This window comes from Strongylocentrotus purpuratus, unplaced genomic scaffold, assembly GCF_000002235.5.
Source record: "Strongylocentrotus purpuratus isolate Spur 01 unplaced genomic scaffold, Spur_5.0 spur5_contig_839, whole genome shotgun sequence".
Lineage (NCBI taxonomy): Eukaryota > Metazoa > Echinodermata > Echinoidea > Camarodonta > Strongylocentrotidae > Strongylocentrotus > Strongylocentrotus purpuratus.
The window spans coordinates 1,467,750-1,478,375 of NW_022145545.1; the positions used below are offsets into that span (position 1 = coordinate 1,467,750).

At 39.9% G+C, this 10,626-nt stretch overlaps 1 protein-coding gene across 1 annotated transcript; it reads left to right on the forward strand.

Moving 5' to 3' along the window:
• The first annotated feature begins 2,326 nt into the window (after positions 1-2,326).
• On the forward strand, positions 2,327-3,224 carry LOC115924967. Its single transcript, XM_030988010.1, has 2 exons — positions 2,327-2,581; positions 2,824-3,224. Exons 1-2 carry the CDS (start codon positions 2,416-2,418, stop codon positions 2,964-2,966), a joined length of 309 nt encoding a protein of 102 aa, XP_030843870.1. The 5' UTR covers positions 2,327-2,415; the 3' UTR covers positions 2,967-3,224.
• Positions 3,225-10,626: the final 7,402 nt, after the last annotated feature.

The window sequence follows — 10,626 nt, forward strand, 5'->3', positions numbered from 1 at the left end:
CTGCTTTCCCTTATCACTTTGAATGACGATGGCATTAATAATACACCATAAATGACACTGATTTTCAAAGATTTTATACATTATGTAAGAAATGACAACATATTTATTTAAAACTTGAATAAAACATGAATAACGATTGTTTAATTTGGCTTAAAATAAACTAATATAACAACATGAGTAGCTATAATGATCTGTCCAGACAGGGCGAATTAATTAGCACCTATTTATTGCATAATTAGTGAGTCAATGCGCCATAGCTAATTAACATTAATTAAAAGTACAATAGACCAATTAAAAAATCCTTTCATGATTTCCGTCTTGATAAGCATTTTCATCTTTGATTGTCAGAAGAGAGGGAGTTTTCATGGTTATCGATAAAAACACGCCATGCGCACCGAGATTTCAACGTGTTACTGTATTTGGGGATACGGAGTGTGAAGGATGCACACGATGAGTCTGTATACAGTAAAGCAGAGAAGGTAAGAGAGGACTGGTGTGATCCGAGATGACCACCCTCTCTTGTCTCTCTTCATTGTTTAACACCTCGTGTTGATGATGCATGATGATCATGGGTGTCGATCCGGGGGGGATGGGGGGATATATCCCCCCCCCCCCAATATTTCAGGTGGGGGGATGGCCTGTACAATCATCCCCCCTCCCCCCAATAATTCAACATAAAAAAATAAAAATAAAAAAATTAATGATGAGAGCCCGATGAGAGTAGTTAATGGTTATTACTCGCAAGATGATCATCAGTATATCTCATTTACATAATACATACATATATAAATAGAAAACGAAGTAAATGAGACGACCGTATATGATACAAGAATAAATTGAATTGAAGAATTTATTCAATTTATTCAATCAACAGCATCATAGAAATGCAGTGCGCCAAATGCAAAGCCGCAGCGTTAACAAGCAAAAAAGAAGAAGAGAGTGGGAGAGAGAGATAATGAGAGACAGAGAGGATACAGGCGCGTAGCCAGGGGGTGGTGGAGGCGGTCGACCCCCCCCCCCCCAAAAAAAAAAAAAAAAAAAAAAAAAAAAAAAACGCCGAAAAAAAAGAGAGAGAAAGAAGAAAGGAAGAGGACGTAGGAAGAAAAAGGATTAAGAGTCGAGAACGGTACAACGAATCGTCTTCTTTCTCTAATAATCTAATGAAACGTCAAAGCTTCCGCGCTTCGCGCGGGAAGGGGGGAACTGAATTCAGATAAGGATTAAGAGTCGGGAATGGTACAACGAATCGTCTTCTTATTCTCATAATTTAATGAAACGTCAAAGCTCCCGCGCTTCGCGCGAGCAGGGGGAGGGAGGAGGAACTGAATTCAAGCAAGGATTAAGAGTCGAGAATGATACAACGAATCGTCTTCTTTCTCTGATAATTTAATGAAACGTCAAAGCTTCCGCGCTTCGCGCGGGAAGGGGGGGGGGGAACTGAATTCAGAAAATGATTAAGAGTCGAGAATGGTACAACGAATCGTCTTCTTTCTCTAATAATTTAATGAAACTTCGCGCTGTGAGGGGGGGGGGACCCCTCCCTACACCTACCCCCTAGGTGGTGCTCACTACCGCCCCCCCTAAATTAAAATCCTGCCTATATGCTTGAGAGGATACTAACCCAGGTAGCAAGCCCATGTGGGACCCACATGGGTCCCATATTCTCTAAAATGTTCTCTTTATTGAGGGTGACTTGAAAAACTTAATAACTTGGAAGGGAGGGAGTGCAACCTGCCACACGCCTCTACCTCTTGGTTGCTTTGATCCATTGCCAAAAATATTTTGGCACCTATTATCCCCCCCCCCCCCAACAAAGGATACAAATCGGCACCCTTGATGATGATGATGATGATACGGTAAGGAAAGAGAGAGAGAGAGAGAGAGAGAGAGAGAAGGTATTTGTTCGTGTATTTCCTTTTTTAATAGTTGTTGTTGGACTGGTCAGCTCTGCGCCGGATGGTCTCATCTATTGAGAACAGTAGACTATTGTTTGGGAGGAAATAAGCGGACAATACAGGGGAAGCAGCAAGTTCAAGTCTATTGTTAGGATCAAGGGTGTACCTCCTTTGCGTGGGGATGGGTCGCAGGTAGAGAGGAAGTGGGGTGGGTAATAACAATAGAGTTAGTGATGACCAGGAAGGGAAACAATGCCTGACCAATGGCGGTGGTAAGTATGAGGTCACTCCCTCTTCCTTCCTTGTGCTTCCCTCTGGTTGGCTGATGGTGAGGTATTACGTAACGGTAGAAGTTTTATCTATCAGTTGATTGGACGATTGTTACGATTGGGAGTGCACTGTGGAGTGGAGTGGGCCCAAACCTGTTAAACTATCAATTTAAGTTAGTCTGCCGATCACTTAAGAAGATGCTCCAACTTTATTCGCCATTAGCCAACTCGTACATTCAGCATCATTTACCATGGACGAACTTGTACAGCGATTACATGCCTGTACATGCCTGGCTGATGTGTCGGCCTTACGTGATGAGTTATACGAAGACCTCGAGCCAAATCATCACTGCTTGATCTTTGCCAAGATAACGTATTATCTAGGACAGGAGGAGACCCTTGATACAAACAGTACAGGTAAGTTGAAGTTATATTTGTATGTATCTAATCGTCGTGTATGTAATGATTTTGGTTACGTCTAACATAGCAACATACTCGATTCATGTCTTATTCGATCTAGGCATGAATATTTTTTTTGATTTTGTTTTTGTTTTTGTTCTTCGGTAAAAGTAATATAGAATTCACATATACGTATTGCAAAAGTGTGTGCGGCATTATCGTAATCAATCGATGCGTGTGTTTATCAACAAAAAATACAGATCATGCTGTAGATGGTAGGCCTGCACAAAGATCCTCCACATCTATCGGACAGCCAAGGGTGCATGTGACGATCAGGGACTACATGCAGGGCAGGCCTTCCACCAGTCGACTTCCATCGGCCAAGCAGCAACCAGTGGCGTAGTGTGGCATCAGCGGTGCATCATGTACGGCCTGATTCCATTCCATGGACTACACACAGGGTGGACCCTCCACCAACGGACCCCGATCCAAGCAATCTGTGGCTGGTAGGACTGCGGTGACTCTAATAGACTAGGAGGATCATCATCATCGAATGCTGCAAGCAACAAGAGTCCTGCAAGCGAGACTCTTCCAAGATCCGACAATACTTTTATATGTACAATGTAAGTAGATTTAGCCAGAAACACAAGAAGTTTAGCACAGATTAAGTTTTGGGCCTTTGATTGACATAATGCCTCGTGTAAGTGGAATATATATGTTCGATGAGATTGTGAATGACATGCTTCAAGGATCGAATGAGAGGCATTTTGTCAGGATAGTGTTTAATTCACCCCAGCTACTCCAGCTAGATAAACCCGTAAGTCGTGAGGCGTGACCAGCTTGACAATAATGCATTTTCTACGAAACTCGAGACTGTGTTGCAATCACACGAAAAATTCTCGCTGGATGAAAATGTCTCATTTAATATCATACACTTGCAAATGCCAGAAGGGGGCAAAAGTTCAAAACGAATTCCGCTTTTATTCTTTGCATTTTGTCTGAAAACATGCCCAATGTAGGCAATATCACCAATATTGCAGCAACAGCTTAAACAGTATTTAGTTTGATTTTATCTTTGGTGATGCTTGCATTGTTATCTGTTATTACATGTTTATCGGAGAAACATCGTGTCGGGAACTTGAACTTCAGTGTCACAGCTAACGATCCAAGTTCAGCGAATGTACCATATACTTTCTACGGTTGAATCACTCCGATCAACATGTTCAGAATGTCACGTAAATGTAACATTCAAAGATTGTTCACAGGAATACCGCTGTTTGAACCCATTTTCCGTTTGTTCAGAAATACTTTTCTATATATAACTCGGAAAGTTTACGTTTACAAAAGATTTAAAAAAAAGTGTAAATCTAATTCAAATTATTAAACATTTTCTGCAACCTGAAAAAGCAGGTAAATATTTTTTTTTAAACGTTCAACATTTACATGGTTATAGAGTTTTTAAAAAATACATTACAAAAACATGGATACATACTTCAAATGGGTATAAGAAATTCATTCATTTTATTCAAGTTATTCCGCCCCTAAAGGTCTTTTAGTTTGCTCATGATGAATGACAGAGCGTCCTTCTTTTTCAGTTCGCTTTTAATAAAGTACCTGGCTTCTTTCACACAAGCGTCCAACTCCTCTTTGAACATTTCTTTCTCGATGTACACCATGTTTACAAATTAGCGAAAGTATATCATTCCTCGGTGAGCTTGGTGATGGCCTCATCGAAATATTTATCTACCCTGTCTGGCCACTCTAGCCACAAACAGTCATCATGGTCTTTCTGGCTGGGATAGTTGAGTCTGCATCCTGTGCACGACTGATGCACCGACTCGTGTATAAGACCCGAAAGTGCCTTGACGGCCATGAGGACAGGTGCTACAGGAAAATGTATGTCGCCTCCATCGTCACCGTCTCCACCTCCTGCATACTGACATCTGTGTCTAGACGGTTCTCCTCCGCCACCGCCGCCACTTCCACCTCCATCTCCTCCTCGTAGTTCAGCTTTCAAGGTGTTTCTAGAGACTTTGAACGGCCTTTTCAGGATCCTCCATCTGAACAAAGAAGGTTGCTGGTGGTGGAGGTCTGCTTGTAACCCTTAGTGTAGTCACTCCCTCTATGATTGCATTCTGCTTCCGCAGTCGGCAAACAACCGGGGCTCTTGGTGGAGAATATCCGATGATCATGACATCTGGTGTGAGTGGTGATGAAGGAGATAGCTGTCCATGTGCAGTGGGTAAGGGTCTTGGAAACTCTTGAACTATTTCAGCGATTGTGGCCTGATTACGGGAAAAGGGATGAGCGTCAGTCAGGTATTTTTGGACTATATCTTCTTTTTTCTTTTTATTTCATTTTGTTGTTCTTCTTCTTTTCTTAATGTTGGATTATCAAAAACCAAAACCAAACAAATATCAAGTTGTACATTATTTCTTCACAAGCATTTATGCCTTCTTAGCAGTCAGGTAAAAAAAAAAACTGAAAGCTATGACGTCATGGCTGATATCAAATTTGGTCTTGTCCAATTTTCTCCCGTTAAATTGATACCCTTCCGCCCCGGGAGCATCCTGTTAGTACCCTTCATGTTGTAGTATTCTCGAATGTTCACGTATTCGGGACCCCCATGAATTTCTTGACTACAGCAAAGCGCTTCCCACCCAAATGAAATGGTTTCGAACCTGCTTCAAATTCACATTTATCTAGCCACAAACAGTCATCATGGTCTTTCTGGCTGGGATAGTTGAGTCTGCATCCTGTGCACGACTGATGCACTTTAGTTAAGTTAAAAAATTACGCGGTTACAGATTAGTTGTTTTTAATTCATGAAAAAACGTGGATACATACTTCAAATGAGTATACGAAATTCACTTTTTAAATTTCCGGTTAAAGTTATTCCGCCGTTATAGGTCTTTTAGTTTGCTTATGATGAATGGCAGAACGTCCTTCTTTTATAGTTCACTATGAAAAAAATGTGTGGTTTCTTTCACGCAACTGAAAAAGCGTCGATTCTACTCCTCTTCAAACATTTCATTCTCGATGTACACCATGTTTACAAATTAGCGAAAGTTATCGCTCCTCGGTGAGCTTGGTGATGGCCTCATCGAAATATTTATCTACCCTGTCTGGCCACTCTAGCCACAAACAGTCATCATGGTCTTTCTGGCTGGGATAGTTGAGTCTGCATCATGCGCACGACTGATGCACCGACTCGTGTATAAGACCCGAAAGTGCCTTGACTGCCATGAGGACAGGTGCTACTGGAAGATGTATGTCGTCTTTCGCCGTCTCCACCTCTTACATACTGACATCTGTGTCTAGATGGTCCTCCTCCTCCTCCTCCGCAGCCACCTCCATCTCCTCCTCGTAGTTAAGCTTTCTGCGGAGATTCTAGAGACTCCGAACGGCCTTTTCAGGAACGTCTACCTCCATCTGAACAAAGGAGGTTGCTGGAGATGGAGGTCTGCTTGTTCCACTTGGTGTATTCACTCCCTCTATGATTGCATTCTGCTTCCGCAGTCGACGGACAACTGGGGCTCTCGATGGAGAATATCCGATGATTATGACTTCTGGTGTGTGTGGTGATGAAGGAAATAGCTATCCATGTGCAGTGGGTAATGGTCTTGGAAACTCTTGATTCATTTCAGCGATTGTGGCCTGATTACGGAAAAGGGATGAGCGTCAGTCAGGTATTTTTGAACTAACTTCTTTTCTTCCTTTTTTCTTTTTCCTGTATTTCATTTTGTTGTTATTCTTTTTTTTAAATTTTGGATTGTCAAAAACCAAAACCAAACTAATATCAAGTTGTAAAACTATTTCTTCACATAACTGAAAGCTCTGACGGAATCGCTGATTTCAAATTTGGTCTTGACCAATTTTCCCCCGTTAATTGATACCCTTCTGCCCAGGGAGCATCCTGTTAGTACCCTTCATGTTGTAATATTCTCGAATGTTCACGTATGGGACTCCCCTAAATTTCTTGACTACAGCAAAGCGCTTCCCACCCAAATGAAATGGTTTCGAACCTGCTTCAAATTCACATTTATCTAGCCACAAACAGTCTTCGTGGTCTTTCTGACTGGGATAGTTGAGTCTGCATCCTGTGCACGACTGATGCACCGACTCGTGTATAAGACCCGAAAGTGCCTTGACTGCCATGAGGACAGGTGCTACAGGAAATTGTATGTCGTCTTTTGCCTCCGTCGTCACCGTCTCCACCTCCTGAATACTGACATCTGTGTCTAGATGGTCCTCCTCCTCCTCCGCCGCCGCCGCCACCTCCATCTCCTTCTCGTAGTTAAGCTTTCTGCGGAGATTCTAGAGACTCCGAACGGCCTTTTCAGGAACGTCTACCTCCATCTGAACAAAGGAGGTTGCTGGAGATGGAGGTCTGCTTGTTCCACTTGGTGTATTCACTCCCTCTATGATTGTTTTCTGCTTCCGCAGTCGACGGACAACTGGGGCTCTCGATGGAGAATATCCGATTATCATGACTGGTGTGTGTGGTGATGAAGGAGATAGCTGTCCATGTGCAGTGGTAAGGGTCTTGGAAACTCTTGATTCATTTCAGCGATTGTGGCCTGATTACGGAAAAAGGGATGAGCGTCAGTCAGGTATCTTTGGACTATCATTTTCTTAATTTCTCTTTTCTTTAATGCATTTTGTTGTTATTTTGTTAAATGTTGGATTATCAAAAACCAAATCCAAACAAATATCAAGTTATAAAACTATTTCTTCACATAACTGAAAGCTCTGACGGAATCGCTGATTTCAAATTTGGTCTTGACCAATTTTCCCCCGTTAAATTGATACCCTTCTGCCCCGGGAGCATCCTGTTAGTTCCCTTCATGTTGTAGTATTCTTGAATGTTCTCGTATATGGGACTCTCCTGAATTTCTTGACTACATGCAGTAAAGCGCTTTCCATCCAAATGAAATATTTTCGAACCTGCTTCAAATTCACATTTATCTACGTTTATCTCCTGATTCAAATGACACCCTGCCTCTTCCTTAACCGTAAACCAACTTCTGTCACCATATACCTGATATGACATGATTTTTTTTTGTTAAAAACGAAAATTGTTTTGAATTAAGTTTGTGGGAATCATACGCATGCTTCACTTCTCTCACGCAGTTCACGTGCATTGCATCTAGTAATGCAAAGATACTCTTATTTTCAAAGACAGTAAGGTATAGTATCAACCGTGAGGCTAGGATCAACGAGTGTACATAGAATCATTGCCAGGGCACTAGTTCCTCTGACCATTCCTGACATTTGTTTCTCAAGAGACGTACAAATCATGGTCAAAAATCTACAGAATTAACATTTTTTGATAGTTCATTATTGAAAAAAAAATATATAATCTAAAGATCATAATTGAGAGACCAATTGTGAGAGCAACCAGTCGCATGAATGGCCTGCCAAAGTTAGGTCCAACTTAAAGTCGATCTTAGTCTTTGTGAAACACTCCCCTGGAGTAGTTGTTGGTTTGAGCTTCTTCTGCTCTACCGGAGAAATTGAAAAACTGGCCCGGTGCAAGACATTGGTGGTGTCATTCTCTGGTACGTGTTCCTTTACAGTATCACCACACCCCCTCACAGGCGCTTACGCAAGGGGCGGTTTTGGGGGTCGAACGCCCCCCCCCCCTCCCTCTCTCTCTCAATTTTGTGTGGGTATGTTTTGGAGAAAATCCCCCCTCCTTATTTTATTTTTTTAAATAAAATAAAAAATGTGCTAATGGGTGCAAAAAAAAGGTGACCTTACCCCCCCCCCCCCCCCCCTAACGGAACGAAATATCGATCGGTCAAATTTTCAATTTTTTATTTTTCGGGGAAAAAAGTGCAACAATACAGCATTACTTTATTCAAACTACAGTGTTTATATTATAACTGACGCCTTGAAAGAAACATACGCAATGAGCACTCAATAATTTGCATAACTTTATTACGAGTTAATAATCGTCATATAGATTTCGACTTTATTTGCAATAGCTTTCTGACCTCATAACTTATTGATGGATATTTGATGATAGCACACAAATCAAATCGTATATACACCGTTGTCTATATAAATTTGAAATATCTTTTGTTGAACCTCTTTTCTTGTGACAATCCATCTCCGGCCTAAACGCTCACGATGGTGGTCTCCTGCGTTCTAAATTACCTCTCTAATTTATTGAAAAATATTTACTAAATATTTCTCATCTTATTTGTATGCTTCGTACATGTTTATCGTATGATATAATTGTACACTATTTTCTATTTAATTATTTTTGTAAACATTTTATTCATTGTATTTGTTATTGTTCGAATGTTTGTACTTTGAATTTGTATCTTTTTGAACGCAGAAATAAAATCAATCAAACAAACAATATGAGTTATTCTTGATGGATGAAGTATATAACTTTATGGATAACAATACAGCGTACCTTTGTTCAAATGTATTACAAATGTATTGACTATAACTGACGCCTGAACACGGATCAAATAACATTAAAGTTTTTATTATAAGTTAATAATTGTCGAATATATTTCCACTTTTTTTTAAATACAAATTAAGGCAATTATATTAATGTAGTATTCTGGTAATTCGAGAGAAGGGGGGGGGGGCGGTTGTCAGGAAGGATGCACTACCAGAACACAATGACACGACTCGAGGTTGTAGGATATGAGCGGAATTTTATTTCCTACTTGAGCTAATCTGCATAAATTTCAATACAAAGAAGAAAAACCTCTGCAAAAGCAGAAAAGAAACAATAAAAGAAAGAACATCAGTAACTACATGTTCAAAACCTCTTCATGTAACAATTTAGAGTCGACAATAAATGCATATCACTTAGTCAATGATACTTCAATATTCATTGAGTAATTCTATGTAAAAGAAGAAATGTATTTCTTATCATTCAAACATATCCCCTTTAGCTATAAGCCTTTAGTCTTCAGCTACAGTATTCAATACCATAACCAATTAATAACGCTTAAGTACATGTAAATGTGTATATACTCTCATCAACATTAAAATAAACATAATATACTCTGCCTTACATAGTTTACAAAGCCACTACAACAAAGACGCATGGTCATTCATGCACGTCAGCTCTACTTTACTGTCAGTGAATAGATGCACACAAACTATGTACATTGTGTATTATGTACTAGGCTACACACTGTATGTGCTCATGACCTCTAATCAGTGCTGCGATTTTGACATAAAGAAGTTATTGTTTGTATATGTTGTATTATACCTTACATCGATACGTTGTTTGTTATTCAGTTATATTATATTTGGCAAAATGCAAAAATGAAATGAAATCAAATTAAAAAAAATATGTACACGTGTATTTATGATTATGTAAATAATACTGTTTTAAATTGTACACTTGTTTTTAAAACGCAATGTACATGTATATCATTGTGCAATTCAGTATATTTAACTTCGATGCAGGATTCAATAAATACCATACCATACCAATTCAATTTATTTTAACTGTTTTATACTGTTCATTTCGTATTCCATTTATGTACGTTTCCCATTTTTACTGGGCAAGTCAACAACTGGGCCAGTCAGTCTTTGACGCATTGTTACGTCACCAAATTTATTTATTTATTTATTCATGTCTTCTTTATAAAAGCAGGGTGGTCCCATTCAAGCCGCAAGGCCTGCTTTCCAAGGGAGCCCTGCTGTAACAAACAAATCACATTTCAAATATCTTACAATACACATAAAAATACACAAAATATACTATAAAAACATAATATAAACAAATATAAAACATTTCATACAAATAGGAAATAAGATGAAAATGGAATAGGAGAGAAAGAGTAAACGAAAGGGAGAGAGAGAGAGAGGGGGTGGTAGGAATGATTCATGTATATCTATCGCAAAATAGAAGAAGTCAATTAACCCACTTGAATTTCACGGACATTTCGTTTAAAAATGGCACCTCGTGTGCAACAGACACGTCCTCCTTGAGTAGATGCCTGCCACGGTTATTCGTCGACTCCGACTTGCGAACAAATTAAAAGCCGATCGTAGGCCATTGCATCCCAGTATGTTAAAGGGAA

Coding starts and splice junctions, on each gene's coding strand:
- LOC115924967 (XM_030988010.1), top strand. CDS start 2,416: ATGGACGAACTTGTACAGCGATTACATGCCTGTACATGCCTGGCTGAT. Junction 2,582..2,823: donor CCTTGATACAAACAGTACAG/GTAAGTTGAAGT, acceptor CAAAAAATACAG/ATCATGCTGTAGATGGTAGG.